The following is a 17037-nucleotide window of genomic DNA, read 5'->3' as shown; positions in this document are numbered from 1 at the left end:
GGTGGGGTGACACCTGTGGGGAGGGGGACACCTGTGGGGAGGGAACACCTGTGGGGGAGGGGACACCTGTGGGATATGAGCTGACACATCTGTGGGAGCAGGGGACACCTCTAGGGTGGGGGGACACCTACCTGGGCTAAGGGGGGCACAGTGAAGTCCATGAGGCCCAGCCCGTTGCAGGAGTACATCTCCAGAGCGACAAGAACTCTGGTCGTGCAGTTGATGTCCTCATTGGTGCTCTGATGGGAGGAAGGCACCGAGGCCGTGAGGCCCGGGGGCTGGAGAGCCTGGAATACTTGGGACGTGAGCCCTGTGACAGCGGCTCTTCAGCGACAATAGGAGCAATTAGTGGGAAAGTCTATCTCCGAGATGGTTTAGTCACTAAGTTGTGCCAGACTCTTGTGACCCCGAGCCTGCCAGGCTCCTCTGTCCACGGGATTCTCCAGGCCAGAATCCTGGAGTGGGTTGCCATTTCCTTCTCCAGGGGATCTTCCCAGCCCAGGAATCAAACCCAGGTCTCCTGCATTGCAGGCAGATTCTTTACCGACAGAGCTACGAGGGAAGCGAAAGACTTGGCAACGAGGGAAGCTACAAGGACTTCCCTCGTGGCTCAGCCGATAAAGAATCCGCCTGCAGTGCAGGAGACCTGGGTTCCATCTCTGGGTAGGGAAGATACCCTGGAGAAGGGAAAGGCTACCCACTCCAGTATTCTGGCCTGGAGAATTCCATGGACTGTATAGTCCCTGGGGTCACAAAGAGTCAGATATGACTGAGCAACTTTCCCTTCCCTTCCTTCCTTCCTTCCTTCCTGTCTCCAAGTTATCTTTTCATGAGATAAACGGGAGCAGGCACTGCAGCCCCTAAGGTGATTGGGCAGCTAGCTGACCCAGCCAGACATGGGGGGCAACTGGCAGGCACAGCGGGTGGCCCTGTGCCTGCGGGCCACCTCCTTGAACCGGCTCCAATGCATGCTCGCTCCTGCCAAGCTTAGATGCCCCTCCCTGAGGGCCACACTCTCGCCAGCCTCACTTCCCACCTGAACCAGTGTGTCTTGGTCCAGCTGGGCCGACGGAGCCTCCCGTGGGCTCCATCCGTGTCCCGGCCCCGCCTGCTGGGTCCCCAGATGCTCCCCACCCCTCACTCCCGTGGTCTTCTGCTCACAGCTCAAGGGCTGCAGGGCCCTGCCAAGGCCCCTCTGGCCTGGTGCCTCCAGATAAGCCCAAGTGAGGTATCACAGCAGGTGGACAGTGCCCGAGAAGCCCAACAATCTTGGTGGACAGTTAGAACCACGGCCATCGGCTGGAGGAAGGAGGGGAGGCTATGGCCAGGCAGCTCGAGAAAGCCTTCTGCCCCATCCCTAGGGGTGGCAGCCACAGCCAAGACAGAGCCTGCAGCGGGAAGCCTCCCAGCACGGCCCCGCCCCCAGCACGGCCCCGCCTCCAACGTGGCCCCGCCCCAGCAGGCCCCGCCCCCAGGCCGCTCGTAGCACCTGTTCCTCCACGCCCAGCCGTGGCCCGATCTGCTGCTGCAGGAGCTGCTTGCCCTTCACCCACGTTGCAATGAGCTGCTGCCGGGCACTCACGGGCACCACCTCCTCGGGCTCCATCCCGTTGGTCAGGTTCAGGGCAAACTCGCAGATCTGAAATGGAGGGGCTCTTGTTCACAATACCTGAATCCAAACAGGGAACCCAGGCCAAGACCCCATCTGCAAAAACAAGTGGACCTGGCTCTCGGTCCAGCCGGCAAAGTGGTCCACACAGGCCCAGCCCCGAGGCGATGAGGCGCGGCGGCTGCGGCCGCGTCCTCTCGTGCCCTCACCCCCTCGTGCCCTCACCCCCTCGTGCCCTCACCCCGTGGCGAGCCCAGCCCCTGGTGTTGCCATCAGGTCCCCACAGCACCGCCGGTCCCCACGGACCGCGACCCAGTGGCTGATGCTGCCTCTGCGCTCCTGCCCCGCCTGCCGTGACTGAGGCCATGGCTCCCTATCTGTCACTGGGGGTGGAACCCCATCACCGGCCACAGGCTTGGCCCCTGCAGCCACCATGCCGTGCACTAACCACGGGCCCCATTTTGCTCCATGTTTGCTGAGGTTTCATTTTTCCCCAAAAGTGTAACATGAACACCTGTCTTTCGTGAACTGCTCAGGACCCTGTAGCTCAGAAACCCAGGGGGCTGACGGGTCTGCCCCCGCTGTTCCTCTGCACAGCCTGGCCAAGGACACCCCCTTCCTGGGCTAGCCTGGGAAGACCCCTTCCCATCAGACCCCACAGCAGAGGGCATGGTGGATCCCAGATCCAGTCACCTGCCCTCCATGGGCACGCTGGCCTGGCTCTTCCTGCCAGATACCCAGCCATAGAACAGTCGTGCCTCACGGCCTGCTCTCCGGGATGGTCTGGAAGCCATCGGACAGGCGCCAGCAAGGGCCGGCCCAGGCTCACCCCTCCCTGTCTGGTGGGACCCCTGGAGCCTCACACGTCGCTGCCTTCTGCCCTCTGCCCCCTCCCTGTCTGGTGGGACCCCTGGAGCCTCACACGTCGCTGCCTTCTGCCCTCTGCCCCCTCCCTGTCTGGTGGGGTCCCTGGGAGCCTCACACGTCGCTGCCTTCTGCCCTCTGCCCCCTCCCTGTCTGGTGGGACCCCTGGAGCCTCACACGTCGCTGCCTTCTGCCCTCTGCCCCCTCCCTGTCTGGTGGGGTCCCTGGGAGCCTCACACGTCGCTGCCTTCTGCCCTCTGCCCCCTCCCTGTCTGGTGGGACCCCTGGAGCCTCACACGTCACTGCCTTCTGCCCTCTGCCCCCTCCCTGTCTGGTGGGACCCCTGGAGCCTCACACGTCGCTGCCTTCTGCCCTCTGCCCCCTCCCTGTCTGGTGGGATCCCTGGGAGCCTCACACGTCGCTGCCTTCTGCCCTCTGCCCCCTCCCTGTCTGGTGGGACCCCTGGGAGCCTCACACGTCGCTGCCTTCTGCCCTCTGCCCGAGCCCTCACCCACTCCACCCAGCTCTGCCATCCCTCCCAGATACTGCAGCCGGCCCAGTTTGCCTGGGGCCCAGGCGCCCCTGCAGCCTGACACGGCAGCTCCTTTGACCTTTCTCCTCATCCTGTGTCACAGCCGGGCCTACAGCACGGGGCAGAGGTGGTGTTTGTACCCCCGCAGGAGGTGCTGCTCTGGGCCCAGACTCAGGGCAGCTGCGGGAACTCACTCTCCTTCATGTGGACTCGTGTGGGGTGGTGGTCACCAGGTGTTGGTCAGCACCATCAACTCCCATCCTTCTTGGCTGGGATGGCTACCCCAGTCCACGCCACCGGGAGGTAAAGTCAGGGGATAAGCCCCGCCTGCTGGGTCCCCAGATGCTCCCCACCCCTCACTCCCATGGTCTTCTGCTCACAGCTCAAGGGCGGCAGGGCCCTGCCAAGGCACCTCTGGCCTGGTGCCTCCAGATAAGCCCAAGTGAGGTATCACAGCAGGTGGATAGTGCCCAAGAAGTCCTCATTTTTAGAGAAAGCACGGCCCACCCACCCCCCGCCCCCAGCCCCATTTGCGGGCAGTTGAGAAGCCCCCAGCCTTACTTCCTCAGCTGCCCTCCCCGCACCGCCCTGTCTGCTGGGCGTAGGTACCTCCACGGCGGCCCTGACTTCAGAGGCAGCCTCGGGGTCCAGCGGCGTGTGGAGCGGGTTGGAGCGCGCCTGCTTCCTGGCCTTCTCTGGCGCCAGGGCAGGGATCCAGTGGATGATCAGGCCTCGCGCGAGTGTGCTGCACAGCATTGCCAGCAGCAGCGAGTCCCTGCAAGACAAGCACGTCCAGGCCAGGCCGCCCCAAGGGGAGCCGCGGTGACGCTGTGAAAGGCCGGCCACAGGGCAACCTCTGCGCTGCATGGGCGGGACCCCCAGGGAGTCTGTGGGGCCTGGCGCATGCCCACCACTGGGCCGTCTAGCAGGCCCTCCATCGGGTGCCAGGTAAGCGGGCTTGGGCCAGAATCTCCCTGCTTCTCTTTGAAAAGTTTCAGTGCCAGAACCGCCAGAACCGGCAAACACGTCTGATCTGTATGAGCACAGACGCAGACGACAGCCTGAGGAGGAGAGGCACGCCCCCCACCAGCACCCACGGTCCCAGGGACCCTGCTGGGTCTGGTGCCCAGAGGAGAGCCGAGGGCACCAGGCAGGCCCCTGCCCCATGGCCCACTCTGGCTGTGTGCTCGTGTGTGGACATCTCTGGGTCCTGATTCACTCCAGCCTTCCTACTTCAGGATCCATTGAAAACCTTTAAATCTGAGTGTTTAGGCTAAAAGCCAAACCAACAAAAAACACAAAGAAGGCTTCAAAAGCTCATCATGAGGGAAAGCCTTGACCTTTGACCTGACTTGATGCTTTGGCGTTTCTCCCCCGATAAGGAAACACAGGGACCCAGGTCAGTTTCCAGCCCTGTCTCTGTGAGACTCTGGCCTCTGCCAACCTTTCCCAGAATCCCTCTGCTTGGAACAGATTGGGACAGGCTGGGAATCCGTGTGTGGGCATGAGGGCGCCTGAACGATGCCCCCATGCTGCCCTGTGGCTCAGAGCGGGTGCGTGTCTTGTCTGGGGTGCACGGCCAGTAAGACAGAAGCCCCATCCCTGCCGGGTGCCAGTGGCCCCGCACGCCCCTCCCCCGAGGGGACACATGTCTGCCCCCCGGTTCGCAGCCTGAAGCCCAGGGTCTCTGGCAGCAGCAGGACGGAGCCTGGGCAGCCTCACGCACCCGCTGTGGCCCACGGCCTTCATGATGCCCAGCAGGTGGTACAAGGCGTCCAGGAGCTCCCGCTGCCGCCCGGCCTTGATGAGGTGGTGGTTGTGGTTCAGCACATAGACCACGGCATTCTGCACGATCCACGGCTCCTGGATCTCCTGCCCGATGTCGGCGGAGCGCAGCCAGCAGTTCATGGCGTACTGCGAGAGGCCCTCGACCCAGCTCCTGTGGGAGGCGTGCGTCAGGCTCTCCAGGAGCCAGACTCTGCCCAAGCCGGCACTCAGACACCAGCCAGAAGCCGTCCCTGGAGCCGGGGCTCAGAAGGCTGCCCTGTCGGGGCTGCCCGTCATTCTTGTTGAAGGACAGGACCTGCCTGGCTCCCCCGCCCTCCCAGCTCCCTGCCCATCCCTGTCTGAGGCTGGACCCCCAGCCAGGCCTGCAAGCTGCCTGCCCACCTTTGCACCTGCCTGTGGCTGGCTCCCCCGGCCCATCACTCACAGGCTGCCCTCCTCGGTCCACACGGACACGGGACCTGCTTGCCTCAGACCGAGGCTTGGGGAAGCTTTATCGTAAAGGGCCAGACGGCCCGCACCTGGGGTTTGACGGCTACACAGTCTCTCCTCTGTTGTGTCTTTTTGCTATTGAGCTTCACAAACTAAAACATGTCAAGACCACCGTGAGTTGGCAGGCTACACAAAAGCTGTGGGCAGATGCGGCCTGGCCCTCTTCCAGGCGTGGGGAGCCCGGCCCTAGCCCCAGGCTGTGCCCTGAAACCTCCAGACAAACGCGGTCTGCACAAAGTCGGGGTCCTTCCCTGAGCCCTTCCCGGGCAAAGGGCACGCAGGCCCCCCACAGCGAGCACGTATGAGGGCATGGCCACCGGGGCAGCCAGTGGAGCAGGCCCGTCTCTGAGGTCAGTGGGCAGCTAGGGCCTCGGCTCCCGCGACGGCCCTACGGACGGTCACTCACGGCCACATTCACTGTGGGGGCACGCTTCACTTCAGATGAAAACAGCAAACACTGTTACTACGACAGCAGCTCGCTCTCCTGATTGAACGGCACTTGCCTCTCACGTGGATGAGGCTTCTGCAGTTTCCTGAGGACCCTCGTCCCGATCACAGACTTCCAGGACAGCTTCCCCCGTGACCACCACCCCCCTCACATCCTGTTTCCACTAGTAACAGGAAAGACTGGCCACACGGGCACCGGTGTGAGCCATGAGACACGCCGGGCAGTGGCCCCTGCCTCACAGCGCTGAGCTCAGCCCAGCCCCCACCTCGCGCCCCCAGCCCTGCGGACAGCGCCCCCAGCTCCCGCCTCGTGTCCCCAGCCCCCGCCTTGCGCCCCCAGCCCCGCAGGCAGCACCGCCAGCCCCACGGGCAGTGCCCCACCGGTACATGATCCACTCAGCGTTGTCCTCTGGGCACTCGGGTATGTAGCCCATCGGGTGCTGGCTCACGTCCTCGGGCGGCGTGGGCCGGTTGTTCAGCTGCACGCCTTCCGACTGCAGCAGGTGGACGGTGGCCTGCGGAGGGAGGAGTGGCCAGAGGCCCCTGAGCAGGGACTGGCACGGTGCCTGCAGGCCTTTAACCCCAGGCCCTCCCTGCCCCAGGTGATGTCTCTTCCCCCCACACACCTGCGTCTCAGAGATGCAGCCTCCCAAGACAAACGTGCCCCTCACGCCGCAGGGGCCACCAAGCCCGGGCCCCGTCCTCCGCGGCCGCGCACGGACGCCCCGGAGGCGGCCGAGGCCACTGGGCAGGGTGACGGGACTGAGACGGGACTGAGGATGGGGGCAGGCGCCTTGCCTGACACCCTGGGCCCGCTCACTTGCCCTCCTCACAGCACTGGCCCAGCCCTCAGGAGGTGCCCGGCAGACGCTCACTGAACAAGCCCGGGAGCGTCTGTCTGGGTTATGCCAGGTTGCTCCCTCGACCCCCAAACAAACCACCCCAAGCGGCCTCACTGCTGTGTGCACTCGCAGGCCCCCCGCTGCACCACCCAGCTGGCCTGGGGTGGGGTCTCCGGCTGGCCTGGGGTCTCTGCACGCTCACGGAGGGGGCCGGCTTGCTGTGGGGGCTGGTCCCCAGCAGCCTCAACAGCCTCCGAGATGACAGCAGAGGCCAGGTTTCTCTCTCATACCTGGCTCAAAGTGCTACTGAAGCTACTCTCGGGCCAGGACACGCCCAGGTCCAGGACCAACCAGCCCCCAGGACCCACATCGCTGGGGACTCACAGTTCAGACTCCTTCCAACGACAATGAACATCAACACCCCTCACAATACATTTTGACATATTTTTCTTCCAGAAAACCTCCCAAGAATGGAGGAAAACTTTCGTAAGCGACAGGCCACTTGGGGAGCAGGGCTGGATGCTGACGGTCACGTCTGCGCACATATGGGGACGCACCTCAGCGCTGATGAAGCCCACCTCCGCGAATTTGCGCAGCAGGGTGGGGGACGCCTGCTTCTGCAGGGCAGCTTCCGAGTGGCCCCAGGAGTCCTGCCCCGGGCCGTCCCAGCCCTTCTTCTTCTTGCCTGAAACACCAGAGTGCCACCCGTCAAAGCCTGAAGTGCTTCTCAGGGCTGGCACGGTCCCTGAGAAGGGGGGGCGGGGTGAGGGGCGGGGTCTGTGGGAGGCTGGCCTCCCAAGTGCAGGGCCCTGGGGGCAGCGAGGGCTCCCCAAGCCAGCTTGGCCGCAGCGAACCTCCAGCTGGTTCCCCGACAGACAGGTCAGCTCTTGGTTTTGCGTGTGCTGTTCTGCCCCTCAAGAAGCCCCCATCACTCCCGCAACACCCACGTCTCCGCCCCCTGGGGCTCCTGGCATGCCCCCGTGTCCTCACCATCCCCAAGACCACCGCTTCCAGAGACCTGCAGGCTGGACTCAGCCGGACCCAGGGCTCACAGTGGAGGGGCGCCCCCGCCCAGCCTCTGCCTGCGGGCTCCGGCCCCATGACCCCTTCCTGAGCTCTGGTGAACCCCACAGTGACCCCCCAGTGCCTGGGAAGAGCCCGCCGGCGCAGGTGCCCATGTGTGTCTGGAGGGACCCACCTCGCTTGAACTTGGCCAGCTTCTTCACCTTGACACTGTCGTACAGGAGGCAGAAGCGGCTGGCCGTCCGGCACACGTCCCACACGTTCTGCTTCCGGGCCACCTTGGCCAGCTCCGCCCAGATGTGTATCCTGCACAGACGTGCGGGCCATACCTCGCTCGGGGAAGCAGCCAGGGGCCACCTGGGCGGGGCAGGAGGGTGGGCCGGCGCTTCGCCCCTCCCCACCACCCCCCCCGGACCCGAGGCCCTGCACCCCCAGGCTGCTCACCGCTCCTTGTCGTTCTGGCCCCCCAGGCGCCGCAGGTGGCCCACGGCCTTGTCCACGCTGAGCGTGTGGTGCCGCGCCTTGGCGAACAGGTAAGTGAAGCGGCCCCGGGTTTTCCCGGTGGAAACTGCAGGGGCCGGCAGGACGGGGTGCTGACGCAGCAAGCCAGGGAACACGTCGAAACCAGCCCACGCGGGACTAGGGACAGGCTGGGGCAGAGCCTCCCACCGGCGTTTTTTGATCTTTTCATGAAAGTTAGGTCTCCCTAAATGTGCCTTGTCCGGGAAGGGACTCCAGGCGCCAAGAGCAGCTGGTGGGCAGACTTATTGCCATCTGCAGCCGCCAGGCTGGCCCCCAACACCCGCCACCCATGCCCAGGTCTTCAGGAGCTGGCTGGCGGAGACCCCGCTGAAGCCCCTTGCCCATCAGCCCGCTTCTCCTGCCTGAGCCCTCGCTGGGTGCAGTGCACCAAGCCCCGTGTGTCTGGGGCACCTTCCCTTCAGGACCCAAGCCCCTCACACCTGGCAGGACAGGAAGGAAGGAGGTGGGACTGCCTCCCGCTGGGCGGGCCGTGCAGGCCCAGGAGACAGGCTCCCCTGCCCTGCTCTGAGAGTCAGGTTAGGAAGGTGGGGCAGGTGGCTGCACATGGGCACAGAGGCCCATGTAGGCGGAGGTCCGGGTGGGCCGGGGGCTGCCCCGGGCACTCCCACTGAGAGCACCCGCACACCTTTGGCCTCGTTCTCGCCGTCAAGCACGATCTGGAAGGTGTCGGGGGCTAGGGCCAGCCCCGCATTCACCAGCAGCGCCCGCTTTTTGCGCACGCTGTCCTTGGGCATCGCTTTCTTCGCCTGCAGAGGGGAGGAGGCGTGATGAGCGGCACCCGCCCGCCCCTCGGCGCCTGCCGGGCCGCCACCCCAGGAGTGGCGCCTGCGGCACCTGCTCGATGGCCATGGTGGCCCTGTCCTCGTCGCGGGCGGGCACCTGATACAGCAAGGTGCACAGCTGCAGGCGGTTGAGGGCCCTTGTGATCTTGTCCTGGTAGAGGCCCAGGCCGTCCAGCAGCGCGGCCTTCCTCAGGTGCTCCGTGGCGGGCTCCAGCCGGTCCGCGTCCTCCTCGATGTGCGCCAGCTCCACATGGACCTGGCAGCGCAGCTGTGCCGCGAGGCTGGGGGGCAGACGTGGTCATGGGCATGGCGGCACCGCGGGTGCCCGGCGCCCGGCTTTCTGGCCCTGCCTTCCGCCTGCCTTGCTGCCAGGACCCACAGGAGGGATGAAGAGGAGGGCCCTGCGGACCCCGGGAGGTCTCAGAGACCACTGGTGAGCCACGAGGCTGGGGGGCAGACGGCGTCACAGGTGGGGCGGCACCGCGAGGGCTCCTAGCATCACCAGAAAGTGAGCTAGTGCAGCCCGAGGCCAAGGCTGCGTATTATCACACTGCTTATTTAACTTCTATGCAGAGTACATCATGAGAAACTCTGGGCTGGATGAAGCACAAGCTGGAATCAAGACTGCCAGGAGGAATATCAATATCCTCAGATATGCGGATGACACCACCCTTATGGCAGAAAGTGAAGAGGAACTAAAAAGCCTCTTGATGAAAGTGAAAGAGGAGAGTGAAAAAGTTGGCTTAAAACTCAACATTCAGAAAACGAAGATCATGGCATCCAGTTCCAGCACTTCATGGCAAATAGATGGGGAAACAGTGGAAACAGTGGCAGACTTTATTTGAGGGGACTCCAAAATCACTGCAGATGGTGAGTGCAGCCATGAAATTAAAAGACGCTTACTCCTTGGAAGGAAAGTTATGACCAACCTAAACAGCATGTTAAAAATCAGAGACATTACTTTGCCAACGAATGTCCGTCTAGTCAAAGCTATGGTTTTTCCACTGGTCATGTATGGATGTGAGTTCGACTGTGAAGAAAGCTGAGCGCTGAAGAATTGATGCTTTTGAACTGTGGTGCTGGAGAAGACTCTTGAGAGTCCCTTGGATTGCAAGGAGATCCAACCAGTGCATCCTAAAGGAGATCAGTCCTGGGTGTTCATTGGAAGGACTGATGCTGAAGCTGAAACTCTAATACTTTGGCCACCTGATGAGAAAAACTGACTCATTGGAAAAGACCCTGGTGCTGGGAAAGATTAAAGGCAGGAGGAGAAGGGGTCGACAGAGGATGAGATGGTTGGATGGCATCACCAACTCAATGGACATAAGTTTGAGCAAGCTCTGGGAGTTGGTGATGGACAGGGAAGCCTGGCGTGCTGCAGTCCATGAGGTTGCAAAGAGTCAGACGTGACTGAGCGAGTGAACTGAACTGAGGCCCAGTCTTTGCCTCGGGGGGTGGGCCCTCTCTGCTCTGCTCTGAGTCTCTCCATCTCATCAGCTGTGGCACACACATCCCGGCTCAGAACAGCCATGTGTCCGCAGGCTGTGGGCCCTGCCTGGCCTTTGTTCCTGCTGTGTCCCTGCTGGAGCCACCCGCGTCTAAAACGATAACCACAGTCTCCCCAAAGCCTTTGCATCAACAGCACCTGCAGCCTCCGGCACAACCTCTGTGCTGCACAGGAGCATCAACAAGGCCGATAACTTGGGTCTAGTTAAAGTTTGATGGGACCCACGTGCCGACCCTCCTCCAAAACAAGGTGAGAGCATCACAGGCTAGGCCTGTAGCCTCGGGGATGAGGAGGCAGAGGTCAGGGCACCTGGGAGTCGTGGGCAGGAGAGGGCACCCGGTTGAGGCCAAGGGTGAGGTCTGCGCTCCCGTCAGGGAACTGGCTCCACAGTCTCTGCCTGGAAGCCTGGATGGTAGCCAGCGACGGGTCCCTTCCCTCTGGGGCAGGGAGAGAAGAGGCCCACAGAAGGAAGCTGGCCCAGGGCCACGGGGTGTGCTCAGGGCAGCCTGACCCTGAATCCACAATGTGAGACTCGTCCTGGGCTGAACCACCTGAGGAGCCAGCTGAGGCAAGCCGATTGAGAGTCCCCTGGACAGCAAGGAGATCAAGCCCGTCAATCCTAAAGGAAATCAACTCTGATATTCACTGGAAGGACTGATGCTGAAGCTGAAATTCGAATACTTTGGCCAGCTGATGTGAAGAGCCAACTCATTGGAAAAGACCCTGATGCTGGCAGAGACTGAGGACAGGAGGAGAAGGGGACGACACAGGATGAGATGGTGGGATGGCATCATCGACTCAATGGATATGCGTTTGAGCAAGCTGCGGGAGATAGTGAAGGACAGGGAAGCCTGGCGTGCTGCAGTTCATGGGGTCACAAGGAATCTGACAAGACAGTGACTGAACACCATCACAGCAGGACAGTCCCTCCAGGAACACACTAGCCAGCCATGGCCTCAAGGAGGCCATGGAGATGAGGGTGAGCAGACAACAGACTCAGACGAGACAACCCGCCCCTGCAAAACAGGATGACCAGGATCAGATGAAGACGGCTTGAAAGGAGTAATTTTCAGAGTTACTCTGCTTCCAGCGGTGATCAGGTCTCTGCCACGCATAAAGTTGGACCGAACAGCCCCAGGTCTGGGCAGCGCAAGCCCGGGGCCCTGAAGCAGGAAACTCAGGAAGGAGCCCATGCTTGGGGCCTCCTGGAGACACTGTCCTGAGGCACCGCGGGCAGAATGGACCCATGCAGCCGGGGCAGAGGAGCCCAGAGAGGGGGCCCTCCGCTCGGGGCTGGAGAAGTGGAACTGGACCTGGAACCGGACCAGCCGCTGCCGGGCTGCCCGCCAGAGGAGAGAGCTGGGTGTTGCTCTCTCACCCGACGTCAGCTGAGACTGCACGGGGCTGCCCGCCAGAGGAGAGAGCTGGGTGTTGCTCTCTCACCCGACGTCAGCTGAGACTGCACGGGGCTGCCCGCCAGAGGAGAGAGCTGGGTGTTGCTCTCTCACCCGACGTCAGCTGAGACTGCACGGGGCTGCCCGCCAGAGGAGAGAGCTGGGTGTTGCTCTCTCACCCGACGTCAGCTGAGACTGCACGGGGCTGCCCGCCAGAGGAGAGAGCTGGGTGTTGCTCTCTCACCCGACGTCAGCTGAGACTGCACGGGGCTTCTCCCCAGAGGAGAGAGCTGGGTGTTGCTCTCTCACCCGACGTCAGCTGAGACTGCACGGGGCTTCTCCCCAGGAGTGCAGGCCCAGGAAGAGCGCTCTTGACCCACCCAAGGAGAACGTACCATCAGAGCCTGCAGAGAACACGGTGCAGGCTGGAAAGTACCATGACCTTCCAGAGACACAGCCAAGGAAACACGGAGCCCCCTCTCAGCCAGAAACTGAAGTGCCAACAAAAGCAAGTACAAATCAACCCTTTCCTAAAAAGATCACAGAGTCACAGACTCCACAGTGCAGCAACCACAGCTGAACCAACGTTCAGTACACGATATGCCAGCAAACAGGAAAAGGTGACCCACAGCCAGGATGCAAGATGGGCCAGATGCTGGGTTTAGCAGGTAAATCCTTAATGCAGATATTACAACACAAAAATAAATATGTACAAAAAGTTGAAGGAAAACATTGCTAATGAGAGAACAGACAGGGAATCTCAGCAGAGGAAGAAAAGGAAACACTGCAGCAAAAAATCTGTAATAACTGAAACGAAAAAATCCTTGGTTGAGCCTAGCAGCAGATCGGAGAGCAGAAAGAGTCAGTGAACCTGAAGTCAGATCAATAGAAACTATCCCACCAGAAGAACGTACTGAAAAGATTTTTTAAAAGTGAACAGAGCCAGGACTTCCCAGGCAGTCCGGTGGCTGAGGCTTCACCTTCCAAAGCGGGAGGGGTGGGTTTCATCCCTGGTTGAGGAGCTGAGAATCCAACACGCCTGGCAGCCGAAAAGCCACAACATCAAACAGAAACAAGACTGTAACAAATTCACAAGGTTTCTAAAAATGGTCCACATAAGCAAAATTCCCAGAAGAAAATGAACAGAGCCTTAGAGACCAGTTAAGACAGTATTCAGTGTTGTAGCTCATGCTCCCCCAAAAGAGCAAATGAGGCAGAACTATACTTAAAAAAATAATAGCCAGTAATTTCCCAAATTTGATGAAAATATCATCTTACATATTTGAGTATATCAGCAAACCCCGAAAAAGACTTTTTTTTTTTAAAGGCTCTAAGGAATCAGTTTCATTCAGTCACTCAGACACATGGACTGCAGCATGCCAGGCCTCCCTGTCCATCACCAACTCCCGGAGCTTGCTCAAATTCATGTCCATCGAGTCAGTGATACCATCCAAGCATCTCATCCTCTGTCGTCCCCTTCTCCTCCTGCCTTCAATCTTTCCCAGCATCAGGGTCTTTTCCAGTGAGTCAGTTTTTCACATCAGGTGGCCAAAGTATTAGAGTTTCAGCATCAGTCCTTCCAATGAATATTCAGGACTGATTTCCTTTAGGATGGACTGGTTGGGTCTCCTTGCAGTCCAGTGGACTCTCAAGAGTCTTCTCCAGCACCACAATTCAAAAGCATCAGTTCTTTGGCTCAGCTTTCTTCACAGTCCAACTCTCACATCCATACATGCTGCTGCTGCTGCTGCTAAGTCGCTTCAGTCGTGTCCAACTCTGTGCAACCCCATAGACAGCAGCCCACCAGGCTCCTCCGCCCATGGGATTTTCCAGGCAAGAGTACTGGAGTGGGTTGCCATTGCCTTCTCCACATCCATACATGACTACTGGAAAAACCATAGCTTTGACTAGCACACCTTTGTCGGCAAAGTAATATACAAAATGCAGAAAGCAAAAGATAAGAGATACAAATCTGGAAACAGCAGGGAGGGGGAGACACCTTCCACACAGGAGAGCCACGCTTAAAGTAACTCCTGGGTTTTTATCAGAAACTATGAAGGCCAGAAGAAAATAAAGCAGCCTCTTCAAAGTATTTAAAGAGAAAAAATCTGCAAACCCAGAATCCAATAACTGGTGAAAATAACCTTCAGAGGTGATGCTAAGAGAAAGCCATTTTCAGGTCAACGAAAGCCAAGAGAATTCCTCACCAAGAGAATTCCTCACCAGCAGTCATGCGTTACAAGAGGAAATAAAGGAAGTTGCTCGGGCTGAAATACCCGCAGGCAGAAACCTGGATCTGAGCGTAAGCAGGAAGGGAGAGACTGCAAAATCGCCGAGGAAGTGGCAAATGTAAGAGAAGATTGTTTTTTTCTGTAATTTTCTTTAAAAACAACACCACCAGCTGCTAAGAGCAATACGGCACTGTGAGATGAACTTATAACACACTTAGAAGTAGAAGACAAGACAGCAACCACATGGTGGGGTGGACGGGGGCAGGCAGAGAGGCTTCCCTTGCTGCGTGGGAAGCACTGACCCCCACTGACCCGGCTCCCTCCAGCGACGCCCCTCCCGCCCAGGGGTACCGGGGACAAACGAGCCAACCAGAGAAACAAACACAGCGGCAGAAACTCAGGTAGCCTCAAAGAAGGCGGGAGAGAGCAGCGGCAGGGCACGAGGCAGAGACAAGCGGTGGGACTGGAGACGAGCCGGACATTACCCTGAACCCAGAGACTGAACAGCCCAGTCACAAGGCGGAGACCAGTGTGCTCGGTTTTAGATAAAGACCGAGCTGCACGCCGTTGACAAGACAGGGTGGTAGGAGTTGTGTTCTACACTTTAAATGGAAAGGTCCACAGCACGAGAGTCGAAAGGATGGAAAGAGAAGCACTCAGACGGGCCCAGACAGCGTCACTGCATTCTGTCCACCACTTAAGCAAGAAAACGCCAACACTGCACAAACCCCTTCAGAAAGCAAAGCAGAAAGAGTCCTCCCACCGTCCCAAACCATTTAATGAAGTCGGCATGACCTTCATGTCAAATCCTGGGAAAGGCGTTAGAAAACAAGAAAGCCACAGGCCAACATCCTCATCATGAACATACACGCAAAAACCCTTAAGCACACTAAAGGACATCAAACCCAGCAACACAGAAAAAGCACGTGTGTCGAGACCACGCGGAGAAGGCAAGGCTGGTTCACGACTCAAAACCCCATCAGCATAATTCACCAGGTTAAAGAACAAAGGAGAAAAGTCAGAGCTCCTTTCGACGGTTACAGAAGCGTTCAGCAGCACTCAACACCCATCTGTGGTTAAGAAGCAAGACAGCAAGCGGACATTGACAGTGTGTTCATTCTGTTGTATGCAGTTATATCGCAATAAAGTTAATCAGAAAAAGAGCTGTCAGAGGAAAAGAAGGAGGGCAACTAGATGTTATTAAAAAAACCAAACAAATATGAAAATAAAAAGATATTTTTGAAAGAGGACGTCATTAAAATTTAAAAATACAGGCTAAAGAGAGGAAGAAAAACTAGAGAATTTGCAAAATAAAAGAGAACTAACGGGCTGCGTGAAATCTTCAGAATTTGGTGTGCGTCACGAGGGGTTGGGGCTGTGAACACAGAAGTTTCGCAGGGAGACCGGGAGTATGGGCTAGGAGCTGTCATACAGCCCCGTGGGATCCCAGAAGGAGAAACTGTTTTTAAATGAGTAAAAATCCCAGATTTGAAGAGATGTAACTCTTCACAGACGAGATCCCCAAGTGCCCGCAGGAAATGAACGGTGCTGGTTCTGAGGCCACCGGCCCCAACCTCGCCAGACCACAGGCTGCAACCGGTCCTTGGAGCCCCTGCTGGGAACCCTGCTCCAAGGGAGGGCTCACCATGGTGACAAAATTCACCCCTGATTAATCTCAGGGCTTCCCTGGTGCTCAGACGGTAAAGAATCCACCTGCAATGCGGGAGACCTGAGTTTGATCCCTGGGTTGGGAAGATCCCCTGGAGGAGGGCATGGCAACCCACTCCAGTATTCTTGCCTAGAGAATCCCCACGAACAAAGGAGCCTGGCGGGCTGCAGTCCATGGGGTCGCAAAGAGTCGGACACGACTGAGCGACTCAGCACACAGCACAGTTAATCTCCGAAGCAGACGGGGGCGGGGCAGGCCCCCACGGCCCCTCTCTGTGGCTGGACACCCTCCCAGGTGGCCCTCCACGCCTCTGCCCTGCCGAGTCCCCATCGTGCAGCCCCGTGTCCGCCAGGGACTGTCCTGCAGCACAGCCGCCCTCGGGGCCCCCGCCCGGGGCAGGAGAGGAGAAACACCAAGGCCCTCCCTGCTCACCCATCCCACCCCTCCCCTCCCGCGCCTGCGCCCACAGCCCCTGTGCCCACCGCCGTCACCCGCCCCGCAGCCCAGGACCCTCCTGATGAAGCCCTTTCCCCTCGGCCCCTCTCGAGCTCAGGTGGGTGCCACCTGGGCGTCCCCGTCTGCCCCGCAGGGCCCTGCCCCTGAGCCCCAGGGCACCTCCCCCACGGCCTGCGGCCTCTCGAGCCGCCACCTCTGGGGGACGCCGTGGGCTCCTGCCCTCTTTCTGGGAAGATGAGCTGGGTTTCATCCCTGCCCTGAGCCTCTGCTCCCCTGGCCCCCCCGGGGACAGCCCAGGCCGCCACCTGTCCGCCTTCTCCAGGACGTCTGCGAGGCTGGTCAGCGGCTTCCGCAGGTGGTGACGGAGGTTGTGCTGCAGCAGCGGGAGGCACGTGTTCCACTGGGTGGCACACACCGTGTGGACGAGCCGGGGCTCGCCCAGGCGCACAGCCCGCTGCAGTGTGGCGTCCAGTCTCCGCACTATGTCCAGCTGGGCCTGCACACAGCACAGCGGCCCGGGTGAGGCTGGGGGTGAGCCCCAGCCCGCCCCTGAGCCCCGGATGACGCAGGTGGGCCGGGCCCCCGGTCTAAGTCTGCCGGTGGAAGCGGCCCGCGTGATCTCTCGGAGAGGGCCCTGGCTCCATTGGATCTGCCCTCGGACAGGCACCGCGTGCCGTGGCAGCGTCTCTGTGAGCCCCTCTGGGCGAGGCTGCCTGCCTTCCAGCCCCGTGTATTCACGGAGCTCGTGGCCCTGCCAAGCAGACAGGGGCCGGCCGGCCTCAGCCTGTGCACCGGCCTCAGCAGCTCCAGGCCTCCCTCGGTGCCCACCGGGGCTGCCCGGCTCCTGAACTCAGCCATGTC

At 60.1% G+C, this 17037-nt stretch overlaps 1 protein-coding gene across 10 annotated transcripts in view; it reads right to left on the bottom strand.

Moving 5' to 3' along the window:
* Positions 1-17037, bottom strand: part of CFAP46 (cilia and flagella associated protein 46) — a 96481-nt gene that overhangs the window by 61766 nt on the left and 17678 nt on the right. For 9 of the 10 annotated variants that reach the window (XR_003508817.1, XM_027528476.1, XM_027528478.1 and 6 more), the window contains exons 11-21: positions 16482-16672; positions 8972-9200; positions 8763-8883; positions 8039-8162; positions 7770-7900; positions 7129-7256; positions 6111-6244; positions 4732-4944; positions 3615-3780; positions 1490-1639; positions 132-239 (exon numbers count right to left, since the gene is read on the bottom strand). Coding sequence is in view for 9 of the 10 variants with exons in the window: in XM_027528476.1 (XP_027384277.1) it covers positions 132-239; positions 1490-1639; positions 3615-3780; positions 4732-4944; positions 6111-6244; positions 7129-7256; positions 7770-7900; positions 8039-8162; positions 8763-8883; positions 8972-9200; positions 16482-16672 (1695 nt within the window). In the remaining variant the exon portion in view is untranslated. The remainder of the gene's footprint in view (positions 1-131; positions 240-1489; positions 1640-3614; positions 3781-4731; positions 4945-6110; positions 6245-7128; positions 7257-7769; positions 7901-8038; positions 8163-8762; positions 8884-8971; positions 9201-16481; positions 16673-17037) is intronic. The other variant, XM_027528473.1, reaches the window with a different exon arrangement.

The sequence above is a fragment of the Bos indicus x Bos taurus genome, chromosome 26 (genome assembly GCF_003369695.1).
Source record: "Bos indicus x Bos taurus breed Angus x Brahman F1 hybrid chromosome 26, Bos_hybrid_MaternalHap_v2.0, whole genome shotgun sequence".
NCBI lineage: Eukaryota > Metazoa > Chordata > Mammalia > Artiodactyla > Bovidae > Bos > Bos indicus x Bos taurus.
Note: the sequence above shows the minus strand (reverse complement) of the source record. Positions and strands in the feature narration are given on the sequence as shown.